Source organism: Zingiber officinale, chromosome 8B (genome assembly GCF_018446385.1).
Source record: "Zingiber officinale cultivar Zhangliang chromosome 8B, Zo_v1.1, whole genome shotgun sequence".
Lineage (NCBI taxonomy): Eukaryota > Viridiplantae > Streptophyta > Magnoliopsida > Zingiberales > Zingiberaceae > Zingiber > Zingiber officinale.
In genome coordinates this window covers 112,831,618-112,852,922 of record NC_056001.1, presented here as the reverse complement: position 1 = coordinate 112,852,922, position 21,305 = coordinate 112,831,618, and the positions used below count along the sequence as shown (strand labels likewise).

The 21,305-nt window shown below is 34.5% G+C and overlaps 1 protein-coding gene across 1 annotated transcript; it reads right to left on the bottom strand.

The window, feature by feature from the left end:
• Positions 1–391: 391 nt before the first annotated feature.
• Positions 392–12,913, bottom strand: LOC122016975 (histone deacetylase 14-like). Its single transcript, XM_042574418.1, has 6 exons — positions 12,776–12,913; positions 10,377–10,448; positions 7,223–7,279; positions 6,719–6,970; positions 2,911–3,092; positions 392–875 (listed from the first exon to the last, which is right to left on the bottom strand). The coding sequence occupies exons 1-6, from the start codon at positions 12,896–12,898 to the stop codon at positions 575–577; spliced, it is 987 nt and encodes a 328-aa protein (XP_042430352.1). The 5' UTR covers positions 12,899–12,913; the 3' UTR covers positions 392–574.
• Between the last annotated feature and the right edge of the window lie 8,392 nt (positions 12,914–21,305).

Here is a 21,305-nt window from a genome sequence, read left to right as displayed (position 1 = left end):
CAGAGATATTGAGGAGACTATATGTCAATCATTGTATTCCAGCAGAAAGAGATGTTAATAAATGCAGACATTCGAAAATAGACAGCAATTAAATCTATCTTTACACAAGATGAATGACAAAAAAATAAATATCTAGTAGCTGTAGAATAAATTGTTAACAGGAAATTTGACTCAACGAAGCTTACTTACTAAGGAGAGATCTACTGCAATATAGATAGATTCCAACGTGGATAATCTCAACACTGAGCTTATAATAATGGCAGATAGAGGAAGAATATAATCATAAAGTTGAAGCCTTCCTTGAAGCTCTGTTTCTGAAGAAAAAACTCTCATATTGTCGTCACTTTTTTTCTAAAATTTTGTCCTTGTAAGTGGCTGAACATGAACAGACTGAACATAAGTTAGATTTTTGTTAAGGAATTGACTTGGTATCATCATGTGTGAAATTGTATCTTGTTCAACTTCAGAAATGCTTTTGTTGTTTTAAATGATGCATTTCTCAATTTTACAACTGAAAGCTACTTTGCAATGAACTTACAAAGTTTGAATAGCTACACGAGCAATTCCAATATGTTTAAAGACAATGTATGTGTTTGACCTTCTGAATTGCCTTTTGCACTCTCAACAATGGTTCTTCGTAAAGCATTGTTGGATCATCAAATTGGGAAGCCAAACTTGGTTCGCCCAGGAACGCTCGGAAAGTGTCCGCGACGGAATTAGACAGAGATCCGAGATTGTATCCACCTTCTAGGAAGAATACACAGCGTCCATGACACAGCTCCTTTGCAAGTTGCTTTATATTTGATGCTAGCATGTAGTAGGTTCCGGTTGTAAATTGCAATCCAGCCAATGGGTCCAAAGCATGTGCATCATAGCTGTACAGAAGAAAAAACATAGTATTTCTTTCTCTTTTTTGCTAGTGACATGTCCCATTTGCTAAGAGCTTTGCAGCTTCAATAAACTCAAGTTTTTAAAGCACCAAACAAGAAACCAGTCGCTGAAGAAAGTAACAATTATGTTAGCCCACAAAAAGTATATTTTGTAGTTAGCCAACTCATTTCAATTCACAGACTCAAAATGATCACCCACTTAGTTACGCCCCTTTCTAGTACTAACCCATTGATAGACTTCATTATTACTAATAAATAATTAGATGGAGCAACTAGTGATGATGCAGCGCATGGTATGTATATCATTGCACTTGATTCACAATCTCACGAGAAGTTGCATGCTTCGGTTGGTAATCTCATGGAAGAGAACAGAAAAAAAAAATTAATGAAAGTTGTATTATTGCTTAAATCGCTTATGATAGTAAAGGTTAGAATGTTATACTTGTTCACAACTTATCTACAGAAAACCCTAAAAACTTATCACATTAATCCTAGTTTTTCAAAGTTGAGCATACTTTATTCATATTTTGTCACATTGGCATCTTATATCATCTTGAATACTCCAAAGCCACAGCTCAGCCACCATACATTTGCACCAAGTCAATGTTAAAAAGGTGAGAGGGATGCTCTGTTGGATATAAGTGATGTGAATGGAGAAGAGATGGAAGAGGAAAGAGGCTCCATTGTGAATGGGACTTTAGTCCCACATTGGGAGTTTCATGGCATGTTGGTTGGTTTATATTGATTCACATGCATTAAGGATGTGAACAAATGCATGGGGAGAGGCTCTCTCTCACGTGTGAGTGCATAGGGGGGTGCAAATCCAGGGCTCGGATTGTACTGAACCATGTTAACTCGTGTACGGGCACGACTTGCGCGCGCCGAATGTCGGATTGGTCGGGGCCAAATTTGCCCAAGTGAAACAACCAACCTTTTGCTGCTTATGTAACGGATACATTAAAGTAAGATTAATGCAGAAGCGAAACGCGAGTAATGGTCATTAATTGACCATTAACACTGTCGTTGATCTAAACTCCTATATAAGGAGGCTGTGATCATAGGTTTATACACACAGAAAAGTAGCAGAAGCTCTCCACCTGTGTTCCCTCTTCTTCTGTCGTGCGTGCAACACCTGCTCGGCGGAGTACCTGTGATAGCAGTCGGGTACCACTCAGTTCGCCGTGACCACTGGTGCTTGGTGGAATCACGGTTAACTGTTATATCTTGGAAAACAGACGAACTGAGTTAACCTCAAAGCATTGCCGAAGGTGGGGCGAATTTGTTTCAAGAAACTGCGTCAATCACAAGCCTCAATCAGCTCGCCCGGTCAGCCTCTTCGTCCGCTCGGTCTGTCTGGTCAACCTCTCCACTCGGCTTGCCTGTTCTCCCGACCGGCCTCTTACTCGGTCAGTCTATTAGCCCGATCGGTCTCTCACTCAGCCTGTTTGTTAGCCCGACTGGCCTCTCGCTCGGCCTATCTGCTCGCCCTGCCAGCCTCTCACCTGGTCAGCTCTCTGTCTGGCCAAACTTGCTCGGCCTTACTGCCCGGTCGGTCAATCTACTGCTTGCCTGCCCGGCCATTAAGTCCGCTCGGACTTTGCTGCTCGGACTCGAAGGTCGGTCTGCACTCAACAATTAGCAGAAACCAGCCCCTGCTGGCAGCCTGAGATTATCAACTCAGGTTATTTCAACAGATAAGTCAATTTAATTCGGTGTATTTAAATTCAGCTAATATCCCTTAAATCTCTGGCAGCAGATTGTTTTATCCAACATGCTCTTATAGGAGTGAAGGGACAACAGTATTTACTCAAAATCAACTAGTGGAGAACATCATTTTATGAAGGAAGATATTGATAGGAAATTCAACTAGTGGAGAACCTTATGTTATGAAGGAAGTTATTGATAGGAGGTTCAATATTTTCTGTGTTCAAAGGAAAATAGGTGCTAGTTTTTTAAAATTGAAATAAGAAAACATGAGTGTCATTTAAAAACCTTGAAGTAAATGATATAAGAAACTAACCCAGCTGAAACAAGAATTATATCAGGCTTAAATCTTTGGGCACAAGGAACAATGACTTCATCAAATACTGATCTCATAGAACTATCTCCTGACCCTCCAGGTAGAGGCAAGTTGAGAGTTGCTCCTTCACCACTTCCTTGACCAACCTGTTCCATCTTTCCAGTACCAGGATAGCTACCATCCTACATAAAAATGGGGGAAAAAAATCCCATCAAGAATGTAGCAGCTATACATTTTATTTAAGAAGCAGTTGATGCGCGTTTCTTCTTACCCATGGTAGTTCTTTCTAACAAAGTTATTATTTATTAATATAAATTTTAAGTTGAACCTTGTTTACATTGTTATTTATAATTAGGTCCTAGTATTTACAATTAGATCCCTACCACTCACTTTCAATTGACTCAGAGATATTATAAAAATTCAGCATGGTATAGATGTACTCAATTCTTTGAACACCAAGAACTTAATTAGTAAATCCATTAACTAATCATTGGAGCTGACAAATTATGTTATGATCACATTGAATTTCACCTTCTCTTACGATGTAGCAAACAATCTCTATGTTCGTTCTTTTGTGAAACACTGGATTAGAGATTGTCCAGGACAGCATGATTGTCACATTACAACTTCAATTCTGTAGGAGCATATCCAAATTTAGTCATTAGTTTTAAAACTAGCTAAGTTCTGTAGTTAAGTTATTGCCCAATACTAAGCCTTGCACCTGATCTGATTGAGACGATATCTTATTTTTCTCTTCTAGAAATCAAATTACCTCCCACAAGAAGCAATAAACAAACATGTTTACTATCTGTAAGAGTGCCCAGTAAATAATAATACACTACAAATTTGAAGACCTTCCTTGGATCATTCTCCAGTACTGTAGAATCCTCAAAACTTCCTCTAAATGATCATAACATGGAACCACAACAAATTGATCGTGTCACTCTCTCTGAAAATATATGTCTAGCTTTGTAATGGTGAGGCAGTTCAGTTTCCCAACTAACCTTCTACACCTTCTTGATCAGACAATGACTCTCCATCAATTTGATATTCAGATCCATGGGATACTATCTGGGTTAGTTCTAGGATACCAGTATTCTCTACTAATATCAAGCACATACTTTCTCAACAGCGGAGTGACTCTATACTAAGAAACTATCTCAGGTCAACTAGATTTTTATCTGAAAGTGATTATGAAGGTAGGCTTTCAAACTCATTATCATTGTAGAGTCATCACCACATAAACATATATTTTCTAGATTGATACAAAAATAGCAATCAAGCCTTTACCCCGCTAAGTGGGGTAGACTATATGGATCCTCATACGTCATTGGACTTTATCCCCTACTATATTCTCATCTATATTTAAATAAATTTTATCTGTTTTATCATGGCTAACCAAGTCGTATTTAGTTTCCCCCTTCTTCGATTAATGTGCATATTTGCGATAGTCTCATATCGTCTAACTAGGGCATCTATTGATTGCCTAAGTGTCTATACTATCTTAAACACGTCTCTTTGAGTTTTCCTTTAATAGGCGCAATCCCGACTTTTTCTCTAATATTCTCATTTTTTATATTTATCCATCCTCTTATATCCGCAAATACACCTTAACATTATCGTCTCTACGACTCTTATCTTCTACTTGTGTGCTTTATTTATAGTCCAACATTCAATTTCATATGATATAGTAGGTCTAAGTACCTTTTTGTAAAATTCCCTTTTAAGATTTAGAGATACCTTACGATCAAAAAGAACATCTGACGTCCTCCTCCATTTCAACTATCTGTTCTATGTAAAATATCTCTATCCACTCCTCCATCCTTTTGCAAAAAGAATCCTAGATACTTAAAGCTTTCAATTCAGGTAATTCGTCATCTCTTATTCTAACAATTTCCTTGATACGTTTAATATTACTAAATTTAAATTCTATATATATTTCCAGTGTTTCCTGCAAAGTTGAAGTTTAGCATTTACTCATTCACGTGGCTCATCAACCAAAATAATGTCATCCACAAGTAAGATGTGTTATGGTAGTATGTCTTAGATAAGTCCAATGAGTTCATCCATGACTAATGTAAAGAGATATGGACTTAGATTTGATACTTGGTATAACCATATTTTTATAGGAAATGCTTTGATAAATATGCTTAGAGTCTTCACTTTTGTCACATCCTTTGGTTAATCTATATATCATTAATTGTTTCAATAAGTGCAACGCTAACACCTTTATTTTCTAGAATTTTTCATAGAATTAACCTTGAGACTCTTTCATATGCATTTTATAGGTCAATGAATATCATACGCAAGTCTTATTTCTTTTCCCAATACTTTCATTCAATTGTCTAAGAAAATATATAATTTCTATTGTCGATGTTTCAAGCATGATCTAAATTGATTTTCAATCACATTGGTCTCCTTAATCTTTTGTCTATCACACTTTCGAAAAGTTTCATGATATGACTCACTAACTTAATATCTCTATAATTCACACATTTTTGTATGTCTCCTTGTTTTATACAAGAGACTAAGTACTTACCCTCCATTGATAAGCATTTTCTTCGTTTTCAATATCAAGTTGAATAACTTTGTAAGTCATTCGATACCCTACTTCCTTAAGCACTTATATACCTCTATCGAAATATCATTCAACCCCCACATTTCCATTTTACATCCTATTTAACGTTTGTTCTACTTTTGAAGTTTAAATTCTCCGATAAAAATTTAAAATTTTATATTCCTCTGAGCTAAAATTATTTAAGCTAAGTTGGTCGAAAAAAAAGTTGATGAAAATACATCTTCTATCGCTCATTTAAATTGTTTATACTCCTCTGAGCTACTTAAATTACTTAAGCTAAGTTGGTCGCCGCAAAAAAAGTTGATGGAAATATTTCTACTATCGCTCATTTATTTCTTCATCCTTCAAGTATTGTGTTGAATTCATCTTTAGTGTATCTTATTTGGATAAAATCTCTTATTTTCTTTTCTCTCGCTTTATCTATTCTAGAGATGTCATTTTCCACTTCTTTTGTATCAAGTTGTTGATACATGCATTTTAACGATTTATTCTTGACTTCACTCCTCGCTTTCTTGGCCTCTTTCTTGGTTACGACATACTTTTTAAATTTTTTTTCATTCTTTTAAGTGCACACTAACTTATAGGTTGTTCATTTTTTATCACTTTCGCGTGTACTTCCTCATTCCACCACCAAGATTTTTTATTTGGTAGTGTCCATCATCTTCGCTCACCAAGTCCATTCTTGACCATTGTTTTTAAATTTAATATATTCATGTCTTATTTAAGTCGTCATATAGTTCTTCTAATATTTGTGCTCCTATCCTCTCCTTAAAGTTACTATGCTTCCCATCCATTAACTTTCACCGCTTAATCCAAGGAGTCATGCGCATTTTTCTTCTACTAATATTATGATTGAAGTGCATATATAACACCACCAGTATATGTCAAGTGGTTAAGTTTTAGCCAAGATAACCTTGCAATCTTTATAAATTTTTGTATCCCTCTTCTTGACCATAAGAAAGTCAATTTGCAACTTAATTCTTCCACTTTTGATCGTGATTAGGTATTTTTCTCTTTTTTTAGCCAAGATTGCCTATTTTGTCTCTTGTACATACAAAATATTAATTCTTCTCTTAATTATCGTATCTCTTACCTACATAACTTTGTCAATGAGCATTCCTACATTCCATTTTCCAAATTTAAGACAATTGAGCATTCCATTTTCCAAATTTAAGACAATCGGTATTCACTTTAGACATGGGTAGACATGAAGATCAACAATAAACTAACCTGATGAGTGGAAATGAAGAATATATCTGGATCGTCATAAAATGCATCACAAGTACCATTACCATGGTGAACATCAAAATCAATTATAAGAACCCGCTGTAATCCATGCACCCGTTGAGCATGACGTGCAGCCACTGCAATATTTCCAAAGACACAAAATCCCATGGGTCCTTTTGGAACTGCATGATGACCAGGAGGCCTTATTAAGGCAAATCCTATAGGTGGATTGTAGTTGACCATTGAAGCTTCAACCTATAGACAAACATACATATTTCTTGGAAAAAATCACTGCAAGAAAAGGTTTAGTAAATCACAACAACAAACATTTAAACCTCAAAGTCAGATAGCAGAATGTAGTAAGTAAACAAGGATGCAATTGCAAGACTGCTTCATAGTTAGAATCAACAGAAATGTGGTGATGCAAAACATTTCATGCAAGATATAGTGAATAATGGGGCATGAAAAAGAAAATGCAGAAAAAACTATGCCTTAACTATTACATACCACAGCATCAACCAAGGAAATCCCTGCACCAGCTGCAATGAGTGATTCTTCAAAAGTCTGCAAAATATTACTAGAATATTAATACAAATATGGACAATTAAGCAATGAAATTGATATAACCACCAGCTTTTAGTTGTTAAATAGGCCATCTTATTTATTGTCAAAATAAACTTAGTGATGATTCTAAAATAAACACTAAAAAAAAGAATTTCTGCTGACAAATTCAGCAATGAGCAGTAGTGCTTGCAGCTAAGATTTCATTTTAGAAACGAGTGGCACAAAAGGCCTTAAAGTAAAATATTATCCATCAACAAAGGTTAGTTCTGTACATTCCAAACATGTTTGTTCAACAAGTCATGATTTATTCGTTTATACAATTATCAAAAAATTAGTATCATGATTAAATCAGGATAAAAATGATGGATTGATAACATAAGGATCAAATAGGTTTAGTACCATGTGGCCTTGCTTGTTAAATTCTGACATTTTCAGGTATTAAATTTTTTTTTTCTAAAAATTTTAACTGAAAATAAATCAAACCAAACCGTTATAAGAGAATTCAAGAATAAAGTTGAAGTTGAATTGGGTTTGGATTGAATCCATCGGATAACAGTGGTAATGAGAGTTACATAGGTTTAAACAAAGATTGATTTGATTTGTTTTGACCAATTTATGGCCAAACCAAATATTAAGTAGCGCTAAACTAATTCAATCAATTTAAAACAAAAAATAGAGAATTCTTAAAGAGTTAAGTTTTCTCTCTCTCCTCTCTCTCTCTCTCTCTTACAATTTTGCTCTCCTCACCACGTGGTTACTCCTCCTCACGCCATGCTCCTCTCCTCTTCCACATGCCTCATCTTCACCTTTTGTTCTTCTTCTTCCAGCACCAGCGCTGTCTTGTAGTCGCTTGCTCCTCCCTCTTCTTCTTCATTCCTCCTCCTTCATTCTTCTTGTTCTTCCAGCAATAGCCTAGCATCCCAACATCTTTGCCACGAGCATTGCTCTTCGAGCCTCCTCTTCTTCCTCCCTCACTTATTGCTCCTTCCCATGAGACACCATCGCACTAGCAATGACTCAACCTCACGCCTCCACCACACTCGCACACTAGCATTAACTGTCACCCGACAAACTTTCTCTTTCCCCTTTTCATTTCTTTTCTCCCACCTTTTTTTCCCCTCTCTGATGTGTGCCCAATAGCAAGTGTTGTTGTTCATCGCGGCATTGGGCACCATTGGTGACAAGTCGAGAGGAACCTCTCTTCATTCCTCTATCATTCTCTCCCATTTTTTCTTGTGTCCACAACCATCAATTATTCTCCTCTTTTCTTGGCGCTCACAACTCTCATTCAATTACTCTGACTACTTTTACCCGAATCAAGGAGAACCCTTCATCTTCCTTGTTCCCCAGGCCTCTGGGTACGAAGCCAATTAAGGGTAAAAATTGGTGAATGATTTTATGGTTGATATTGATAAATAATTGGTTAATTTACACTAATTATGATTTGTTGTATAGGTTGGATTGGCATGAGCCATCTACCTTATTTCGTCAATTGAGGAAAAAGGTAATTTTATGTTGGTGTCATGGTGTGTCTAGTTTAGAATGAAAAAAATTATTATATAGCAATAATAGACGTCTCATTTAAGAATCAAAGATTTTACCGAGATAGTAAGATCAATATTTGATTCATCAATTTTGGAATTTAGTAAATTTTTAGATTTTATGTCATTATTACTATTAGACATTTATTTTGATTTTTATGAATTATTTTTATATTATATTTGTAGATATGAGTTCAAGGGGAGCACACTGATTGCAGCCACTCAAAGTAGTTGGTTGTATGTAGTGGTGAGTAAAATATATCCTAACTTCTCAATGTATATTTCTTGTGTATAAAGGACAACCCAATGCATGAAACTTCTACCAGTGTGGGTCTCAGGGAAGGGTCTATCGTATGCAATCTTACCCTTCTTTGTAAGAGGTTATTTCCTAGACTCAAACTCGTGACCTTCAAGTCACACGGCAGCAACTTTATCGTTGCACCAGGGCTCCCCTTCAGATATATTTCTTGTGTATGAATAAATAAATAAAATGAATTAGATATATGCTTTTACAATTCTTTTTAAAAAAGGAGATTAAAATAGCAAAATGGGTTTTAAGACAAAATAAGCTAATTAGAGATTAAATAAATTAATATTTTTTTCATGAATTTATATGGTGACTAAAATAGGAAGGAATGTTTTTTAAAAAATTAAAATGAATGCTCTAACTTCTTCTTCAGTTGATATCTATCATTAGATTCTTCTTTAGTTGATATATGTCATTAGATTGTTTAACCTTTCATGATTCTTATAATTTAGATGTCAATACTCGTACCTTTATGTTGTATACTTATATCTAAAGGCCACATGTCAATATGCATAATAAAAGTTTATTTAGGTTAATTGTTTAGACTAACCCATAAGGTGTGAAGTTTAAAATTTTAAAGTGAAATTATAATAAATTAAATCGAGAAAAAACTAAAAGTGAAAATTACGAGCTTAACCTTATAGCAGAGTACTTGATCATCCACAGGAGGATATGGTAATGTGGTAACAACGATCACCTGAGTATTTATTTGTGAGATGACACTATTGTTATATATCATTGGTGAGGGGCTTAGCCTATACATGAGACATTATTACACTTTGAGGATATTGTCTTCAATCATTCGCTTCTTAGTGAATTTATTTGTATGAATTTACTCAAGATTTAATATTGATGATAATATATTATTGGTGACTAAATTATGTTAATTAAATTATATTAATTGGTGATACAAAATATAATAATTTAGAGTAGCAATGGTAACTTTAAACGGTGATAAATAATTGAAAGAAAAGGAATAAACATACTTGATCAAAATATACAGATGTAGACATATAAAAAAACATGAGAAGTAAATGTTCTATGTTCCATTATATTCAGCGAGGAAATTTAGTAAATTGGTAATCAGGCATTCTAGGAAATTGAGCTTCAGGCTAAGTGTGCATGCTGCCTTCAACCTGAAGCCACATGCTATACAAGTTTGAACACAATTTACTACAAAATATATAAAAATAAATTTAAAAATATATGTTTTTTTTTTTTAAATAGAGGCACAGTAGCAAGGCTTTACAGTTTCAGTAGCATAGGTAGGACCAGATCCATCAATGAAGATGATGCCTTCATCCATTGCCTTAGACATGGCCTACAAGAGATGTCACAAAGGAAATCTCAGAGCTAAGGAAAACATTAGTGTGCACATGAAATCTGTTTGACACTATAAATGTGAATCTATGTCAGTGATGATGAAATAACAACAAAAAAGGAAACGAGTGCTTAAATTGAAAAAAAAAAAAGATATGTACCAAGTTGAGTCACGTCATGGCAACATAATAAATAAAATGCAAGACCTGGCTGACCTGTGGTCAAGGACCTACAGGTTTAGCAAATATACTACTGTATTCCCTGGCAGGAAAGACTATTTTTGGAGAAACTAGAATAGTCCCAGCTTATACTGCACTTATTCCGCACTCAGACCGTTAACACTAATGCATCTTGAAAATCCTGGACAAGCCAGCATATGGTCTGATAAATGATAAATAATAAAAATAATTTTAAAAAAAATAATATATGATGATGGTTCAATCCCTCTATATGATTTATTCTGAAATCAATTCAATAGATTATAGTTAATATACCCACATTCCTTGGATTTTCCAGTTGATGTCCCAATATCAAAGCAAGACTATTTTATAGTCATCATCACCATCAAGCCTTATTAGTCCAAACCATTTAGGGTTCATCACTGAATATTATCCCCACAATTGATCTCCATGGAAAGCTAGATTCCCAGTAATATTCATATCTCCAAAATCAGTTTAAACTATATCAACATAAGTTTTCTTTGGTCTTCCTATATTCAACCTTCAACTCAATTCAAATTGTCTAACTATAAAATTTATATTACTAGTCTTTAAAACAGTTTAACTCATCTTATCCTATGTTCTCTCATTTTACCATCAAATCATAGCCCACATTCAATTCCATATAACATAGCAAGTCTAACCACGATTTTGTAAAACTTCCCTTCATAATTTAAAGGTACCTTACGATCATAAAGAACACCTAACACATTCTCTATTTATACCATCATATTTGTATTTTATGTAAAACATTTCTATCAACCCTCTATCCTTTTGAAAAAAAATGATCCTAGATACTTAAATATTTTGATTACATATAACTCATCATCTCCTATCACAACAATTTCCCTACTACGTCTAATAATACTACTAAATTAAATTTCATATATTAAGTCTTTACTCTACTAAGTCTAAAACATTTTACTTCTAGTGTTTTATGTTAGAATTCGAGCTTAGTATTTATACCTTCACGTGTCTTATCGACAATAATAATATTATTTGCAAGCAACATGCATCATGGTAATGTGTGTTCAGTAAGTTCATTCATGACCAGTGTAAAAAGATATGAATTTAAAGTTGATACTTGGCGTATCCCTATCTTTATAGAAAAACTTTAGTTAATCAACTTAAACTAAAGTCTTCACCTTGATCATTAGATACTACATTAACACTTTTATTTTTCTTTTCTCATAATTTTCCTCAGGACTCTTTCATAAGTTTTTTCAAGATTAATGAATATTATGTTCGCTTCTTTTCTTGATATTTTTCAATAAGTTGTTGAGAAGATGTATAGCGTTTGTATAATCTTGTGAATAAAATGAGAAAAATGTTTATATGAATCATCTTTATATTTTGTTCTTTCAAAAAGCAGTATACAACCATTTTTACATAATACAACCGGTTACTAACTGCTAGAGAAAAGTAGAGTTTCTTGAACTTCAATTTTGGAGTTCAAGCTGAAAACACATGTTAGTTACTGAGGATTATTCATAACTGCAAATCAGAATATATCTAGTTAGCACTGCCAATTGTCAATAATAGAATGCAAAAGTACCAAACTATAAATTTTGAACAATGATTGCAGGATTAGGTGCTTATGATTCACTAATCAGCAACCAAATAAATCATAGAGAAGAAGCTGAATTTACATTCACATTCCAAACAGCCAAGAATTAGTCTAAAAGCCATGTATATACTCAGAAATTATATGGAAAGGAAGATCTTATCTGAAACAAAAAGGATGAACGAAATTTTTCATTCACGTTCCACAAAGCCAACCAAAGAAAGGAAAGCAATTACAACATACAAAAGGACAGATCTTCTTCAAGAAATGGGTGTTTATGAGTTCTTAACTAGCCTCTTATGCTAGCATGTTTAGCTCATTGTTGTCCATTCTATCATAATCAGAGAGAAAGAGGTTGAAGTAGGTGACACTTTTCCTGCATCAGTTCTTTGTAGTAAAATGACACTTCAACAGATAAAAATATATGAATTGATTATGACAATAAGTCCACCCACAGTCACCTGTACGGAGCCCCCTGATGGAATAAAGTTGATGAACCCAACCATGTAATAGTTGAAAAATGCATAGCTTTAGAGAGGAAAATACCTTCTCAAGGCCATGGATATAAGATCTAGAATGAACAACGGCAATATCATCTAACAATGCTGGTTTGATATTTTGTAGTTCATACACCTCTCTGCTCCGATACTGTGATTCAAAATGCATCATGCATAACAGAAAGGATAACATAGTTGTATGGAAAATTTAAAAAGCATACACAGAAAGTATGAAGTTACATCTAGATCATACAGCATAGAAAGAAAGTGGTTTCATATGAGGTAGAAAGTGGTTACATCTATTGGTGAAATCAACCTTCAGATTTTGATGTTTGTTTGACAATATGTTTAATAGAGTCTAGTCAGGTCAAAGTTGACCGGATGACTAGCAAAGGAAAAAAGTCTAAGTGATCAAGGTGACTGGAGGCTTGGCAAGGGGGATAACTAGTCATATTGGGAGGTTAAGCAAGGGAAGTTCTAACTCAAGGTTAGGAAAGGGTGAGATGTCTACCGAATGACTAATCCTAACTGGAGGTTAGACAAGGAAGTCTTAACTAGAGGTTAGGCAAGGGTGAGAAGTCTACTGAGTAACTAGTCCTAACTAGAGATTAGGTAAGAGAAGTCCCTAGAGATTAGGCAGATGAAAGGTCTGGAGGAGTGAACTCAAAGCAAAAGGAAAACCCTAGGGGAGTAAACCCTAAGCAAAATGAGGAGTCTTGCAGGAGAAAACTCCAAGCAGGTGTGACCGAAAGGTTTCCAGTTGATCATGCACGGTCGATTGGACCAACGGATTTTAGTAAACCTAAGTATAGTTTTACCACCACTATGTTGCATTACTATTATTGCTATTTTGTTAATTTAGTATTGCAGGAAAAATCTTAATGGATCAGCAGACACTGAACAAAGAAAATACAAAAAGGTCTAGAGGACCATATGTTTGGTAAATAAGTTGAGGTAAGCTCCTGGAGTGGAGTGGAGTGGTGAGGTCGTGTTCTAACTGGGACACACCTTAAGCGATGATCCGACATAAGTTTCTAAGTCAAGATCAAGATAATCCTAACTGTCTTTATCACTCATGCATACTATTCTCGAACTTTGTTTTGCAGAACTACTATGATTATTCTGCTTATGCTAACTTAAAGTTTGCAGAAAAACAAAAATTCGAGTTGACCGAGGGTTCAATTGACTGAACATGGAGGTTCAGTCGATCGATTCGGATAGCGTGGCAGGGATAAGATCAAGGTCGAGCAAATATGGAAAAAGGGATCCGTCAATAGATAAAATGTATCAGTCGACCCATCCAATATAGTAATGACAAATGATTAGATTGGATCACGCAGGAAAGGGAAGTCTAAGGTTTTATCAACGGATAAAACTGATCAGTCGACTGAACAACATGATTTACGAGATTAAGCTGATCGAATTGAAGCAAATAAGGAAGGGCACGAAGATCAGTCGACGGATAAAAGGTCAGTTAAAGGATCGTAAAACAAGTTTTAAGTCGACTGAATGAAGCCTATAAAAGAAGTCTCGAGATCCGAGGCTCAGAATCAATTCTTTCATTACTTCATCTCACTACTACTGCTGCTATTCATGTGAGTGTTGATTCTATGATGCCAAAAGGCTCTCCGACAACTACACCAATCTTCCATTCTAGTTGTCAGTATATTTCATTTTTACTTGCATTCTTATAGGGAGATAGAAGTGTTGTTACTATCTTCCTCATACTTGTATGAGTTTGCTTCTTCTCCGAAAGTTTTCGGAGATAACTATAGTGGATTGCCCATCAGAAGCGATCGAAGATCACGGACCTTAGAGTAGTAGTCACGACTATGAACCAAGTAAAATCAAATTGTGTCTTTGTCGTTACTTTCATTCCGCTGCTACTATACTATACTCTTATTTGGTTTTATGAAGACAAAAAGATTTTAAACGATCAAGATTCACGCCCTCCCCCCTGACTTCTTCGATCCTACAACATCTACATTCAGAAGGTAGAAGGAGCATGTGTTTTCATATGGAGCCATAGTAAGAAAGTACTAAAAAGTTAATGTATTTATAAAAAAAATAATTTATTGATAGAAGTACACAGGACCAAAACATGTATAACAAATATACTATCATAATATCCACAAGGAGAACTATCATAATTGAAACATATTATCATTAATACAATAACAATAACAACCAAGACTTATTCGATTAGGTGGATTAGTTATATGGATCCTTCTATGCCACTGGAATTCCCTATTATATCATACTTTATATCTAAATAAATTTTATAATCTTTTATAGTTGTTAATCAAATCCTTTTTTGTCTTCTTCTTCCTCGTTTAATATATATTTATTATAATTTCACATCAACTAACTCAAGCATTTATTAGTCATCTACATGTTTGCACCATCTTAAATGCCTCGACTTTCTCTCTAATATTCTCATTTCTTATCTCATATTGTATTCAAGTCGCCATGTAATTCTCTTAATACTTACACTCCTACTCTCTCCTTAAATATACTTTATTTTCCATCGTTTAACTTCCACCACTTGATTTTATGAGTCGTGCTCATTTTTCTTCTATTGATACTATACTTGAGGCATATATCCAACACTACTAATCTATATTAGGTAGTTAAGTTTTCTCCAAAGAAAACCTTTCAAGCTTTACAAATCTTTCTATCCTTCTTTCTAACTATAAAAAAAAATCAATTTTTTGCGACTTATTTTCCCATTTTGGAACATAATCAAGTGTTCTTTTCTTTTCTTGAAAAATATATTAGCTATTATAACTTCATAAGTTATCGCAAAATCTACTATAGTTCCTCCTTTTTTATTTCTTATTCCAAAACCATAAGTCTCATGCACCCTATCATATTCCTCATTTCTTACTTCTATATGCTCATTTAGACCTTCTATTAAAATTATTTCGTTTGCTAGAATTTTTTATACTACTTCATCTAGGTCATCCAAAAATCTATATTTGGTGTCTTTATCAAATCCTACTTGAGATGCATATATCCTAATTACATTAATAGTTTCTTTCACTACCATTATCATGAGAGTTATAATTATATCTCTTTCTAACTACTCCTACTATTTTATCCTTTAATGAATTATTTACAGCAATACCTACTTTATTTCTTATTCTACTCATGCATGTGTACCGTAACTTAAAACTCGAATTCTCTATCATCTTTGTCTTCTCTCCTACACATTTTGTCTCTTATAAACACAAAATATTAATTCTTCTCCTAATCATCATATCTACTACCTCCATTATTTTACCAATGAGAATTCAATTCCTATGCTCTATGTTCCAAATCTAAGATAATCGATATTCCTATAATGTTTGTTCTTATCCAACTTAGACCTCTTGTATATTTACCACTACATCCAAGTTTTCACAGAAAATATAGCGATCCTTGCCGAGATGTTGCAGTCGGACCATGCAATATATTCCTTCCGAGGAAAGACCTAGCCTTAGCACAACAATTTGATGGATTCATTTATAAACATTCACCTATATTTAACGTTGGCTAGCAACTCTCAACTTTTTCATCTAGGCTTAGGACCGACATCGGCAGTTTTGTATTATCATGAATAATAAAGTGCAATATCAAAGGTTACAAACTTAATTATTAAATTCATATTGAATTAGTCAATCAGAGCTTTTTACCATAGTGATCATACCCTTTATATTTTTTTCATTTTGAAATTAAAATAAAAAGCAAGTAGACAATCATTAACAATATAAACAACCATTATATATCTAGGTCAAGTTCACCATGAACCGGATGATATAAAATCTTGTATCTTGCCAAGCAGCACAAAAAGTATCATTCCCTTAAATTACTAAGGTTGATACTAGATGGCATAGGTGATCTCTATTATGCCATGTCTTGATTGTGTTAATTAGTATTGTGTCATGCAAACGCTTAACCCACCATGGCACACTACAAAATCATCAAAATGAATTCAAGTAATGTTTATAATTTTTAAAATTTATTTCTCTAAATTTGTCTTAATCAATTAATTAATTTTTATAGTTTTATTTTTATACATAAATAAATTAAATGAAATAAGGAGTAAACATTAATGAATTCATCTCAACAAGCATTGAAGTGAAAAATTGAAAAAAAATATATATATATATATATCATTCAATTATTAATTGATATGATTTATCTAATTAAAAGTCAAAAATTTGAGTGAAATATAATTAAATGAATAAAATACTTCTAAGTTCATCTTGAGATACTTTAACACATATTGAGTATTAGTACCATATTAAAGGTAGAAAATCTAAGTGAAAGAAAAGTCTATCTAAGTTTATTTCACAATCTTCGAGAATGTCAAAATGTGTTATTAGTGTAACATAATATAATGAAATATAATTGAATTGAATATATAATTGTTATAGTCTTTAAAGTAAATTAAGGGGAAAAGTATAGAAGGAATAAATCCTATCTAAATTCTTGAAAGCGTATTAAAGGAAATGCTTATTTAAATTCATCTCAATAACACTTGGAGACCCACAAGTATATTGAATGTGAGCACAATAAGGCGATAGAAATATTTCATTCTAATTAGGAATGAAACTTTGATATAGAATGACACTTTAAACTTTGCCCCAAATAAGATGTTGTCTTCTCATCTTCTTCTTTATTTTTTTTTCTCTCTTTTCTCCTGCCACCTTCAATACGCTATCACGACCATGTATTTGTACTTCAACAAAGTAGTAGAATCATATTATTGAGACAATTAACTCGATATTTCAAACCTTAGTCTTAAGTAATTTAATAGCTACAATTTGATTAATTTATGTTGGAGTTTTCATCCCCTAGTGCAATTATGCAATTAAGTGTTTTGATAACTCACATGTATAAAGGTTCACTTCACATGGCCAAGGCGTTTGTTGCCTCAACGACTCAAGGTCGGAGATCACTGAAGTAAAGCGCGGCATTCGAGGATCTGTAGGACAAGGTTAATGAAGATTGGAGAAAGATGGTGCCAACATTCGAGGGACAGCAACATGAGAAACATCGCAATGACATAAAGCCAAGAAAGTGATACGTAAGTGAAGGATGACATGAGAAGAAGTCGAGGGCTTGGAGCATCCAAGAGACATAGCTAGATAGGAACCTCAAGGTTTGGAGAGACTACATGAGAAATGTGAGTAGAATGACATGTATTTAAGGGACAAAAGTAGATGGCAGCTTAGGCAAACTAGAAAGTAGATGTGGTCAAAGTCAAGTGATCTAGTTGACTAGTGGATGAGAAAATCACACCCTAAGAGTTCCAAGGCTTGTCACTTAACCAATTAAATTGTTGGTTGTGAGTTTGTGATTTGCCACGTTGACCGATAATTGGAAACCAGTCGATTAGTGGCTTGATACCCCAAGTTAGGTCTGTGTGGGGTATTATAGAATGAAGCACTGATGGATAAGGTTTTGTTTGCTGATGATTCAGACCATTGGCAAACTCTCAAAATGATTGTTAGTCGATTAGTCCATTTGCAAACAAAGCCAAAGATAGAAGGATCAACCGTAGGATTCGAATAACATACTATAGATCAACCGATTCATGGTTAACGATTAGTTGACTCATGGTCACCACATCAATATAACGAAGGAGAAGGCTTTAAAAGCTCAAGGATAGCAAAATACATCATTTATCATCTATCCAATGTAAACATCACCCACACTCTGTTCTTATTTTGAGCTTTATTGACCTTTTTTTCTCTTTATTATAAATCCTATTTGTTGATCTATAAGAAGTTTCTCCATCTTCGATGCTGTCGAGAAGGAGAAAATACTCGAGTTCTCAAGAGCAATCCACTTGAGGATCGTAGGTCATGGACTAAGGGCCTAGGGGTTACCGAACCACGTTAAACTATTTGTGCATGTTCTTTATTTTATTTTTGCTATATATTTTGTTTTGGAGCACTAACATCTCAAGAAGTGGTATCTAGTACCCCCTCTACCACTGACAATACGATCCAATAATGGTATCAAAGCGAGGATCCTCTGAAAAAGCTTAACGACTTTTCGAGCAACAAGGTGCTAAAGCAAGTGTAGATCTAAAGAACCTGATACAAATATGTGATACCAACAAGAAAACTAACCTAGGTTTCAAATTCCAAAATTAGAGGACAATTTTAGCTCCTAAAAAAGATGATTCTGTTAAGGACTCAGCAACAACATAGCAAGAGCCATAAAAGAAAGGTATGAATTTCCATTGGATGATAATAATAATAACTTTCCAAGTTCACGATGAACAAAAGGAGGAGATGGTGGCTGAACAAAGCAAATTAGTGTTGGAACAAGCATTAACTGAAGGATTGTAAGTAGCGGCTCGAGGGGGTGAAGAGACACTTTTGCAATTCATTCATTATTCTCGTCTACAATGAGTTAGTACACTAAAAATAACAAAGCAATAACTCAAACACAAGAACACAAACCCACTCCTAATTCACAACTTATGATACTTAAAGCAAATCACTCCCAGAATCACCTCTAGCTTTTCTGCTTCTCAAAAACCTTCTGGAGATCGAGAAACCTCTTATAAAATTGTCCAAGTTACAACTACACAAACAAATACAAATGAAAACAAATATACTATGAAGATTACACAATTAAAAGCTTATATTATTGTTTCTTCTTAATTGCTTGGATGAGCACTAGAACCTTGACCTGGTCGTTCTCACAGCCCTTGTAGAAGCTCTCATGAAGCACTACATGAGCACCTTTGAAAGGTACCTTTGAAGCTCTTTATAAGGTTGTTGTTAATCTAGATTCCGCCCATCAGTTGGCTTCTCCTTACCATCAGTCGATTAGTCCATTCACTCTCTGTTCGTTTAGTTTTTTGTCTGAGTGAACTACTCCATCGGTTGACTACTACAACATCAGTCAACTGTTCAAATCACAACTTCATGGTTTCAAATTCATCAATAGACTAATACTACTTCTCCAATCAACTAATACTACACCAGCCAATTAATATTCTGATTACAGTCACACCAAGGCTAAATTTGTGCCTTGCGAAGATAGCTTATTTCTCTACGACTTCTTCATCTACCTAGTGCACGTCAACCTTAAATCACCAGGACTCTCCAAAGGCTCCTCGTCTTTGGACTGCATCATTGCCTAGTATGTAACAGACCTTGGCCTAGCAAAAATTTTCTTTACCCAACCTCGAGTCAACCTTGACTCGTCAAGACTTTCACTACCTAAAAACCTAGAACTTCTCTTGCCAAGCTTGTAATCAACCTTAACCTATTGAGACTTCACTTGCTTACAGTTTACTCCTCTAGGACTTCAACCTTGTCGAGACTTTCGTCACTTGCCTAACATCCAATACTCCATCACCTATTAATACTTCCTTTATCAAGCATCCAGTCCTTGTCAACCTACCTCAACTTTTGTTGCCTAACATCTAATCATCATCAACCTATTAGAACTTCCACTGACAAACATCGAGTCATCATCAACTTGCTCAAACTTTCTATCACTTGTGAGACATCCAATCCTCTTTGCCTCAACTTTCACTGCTAACACACGAACTTCTCATTATTTGACAGTTTAGACTTCCACTATCAACACCTATTGAATCTCAAGTGTCAAGTGTCTGATCTACCTAACCCACCTAGACTTCCCATCAACCAAGTGTTTGATTAACCTTGACTCACTTAGATTTCCCATCCTCCAACATTTATTCTCTTTTTAGATTGTCAAGTGCCTAATCGACCTCGACTCACTTGGTCTTCTTACATAGATAGGTATCCAATCAATTTTGACGTATTTGATATAATTAACAAATATATTACTCAAACATCAAAATATAAATCTAGGTTAATCTGACCATGGGTTAATTCCACTAACATTATGAGAGCATGAAATGAACAAAATCAGAAAGTATATGATTGCCATGGAGTTGTGGGAAAGAATCATAATTATGCACAAAGGATAATTGAAAGTAAAATTGGCACAAGAGACTTCCCGTGCACGAAATTCAACTCGAAGAGAGAACAAATTGCTAACATGCATGCCAAGTATACATAGATTATTCCTGAATTGACAAAAATTGGTGAATATCAAACAAGGACCTAGTCTAGAACGCCCTCAATGCCTTAACCGAAGACAAAGTAAGGAGCTCAGTCACCAACAACTACTACATTGCTAGAAATTTAAATGCAAGTACTTTAGATCAATTTTTTTATTAGTAGAATTACATACTTCAAGGGATCTAGATGCCGAAAAGGAGCAAGTCTACACACATCATAACTTAGCCTTAGTCAACAGAGAAAAGGAAAGAAAAGGGAGACCGTCATCCTCAAACTTCAAGGAATTCACCGTAAAGGAGGCCAATAATGGTGAAGCATATAGAAATAACTTAAAGAATTACCATAGGCATAAGGAGGATGGACAAAAGGATGTTGGGATGCTACAATTGCCTAAAAGAAGGGCAAGTAAAAGACCAATGCCCTAAACTGAGAAAAGAAAAGGACAAAGGATATGGAAGCTACTACATTTGTTTAGCCACAGAAGAACAGGAACTTTAGGTCATATGCCAAGAACTAAGC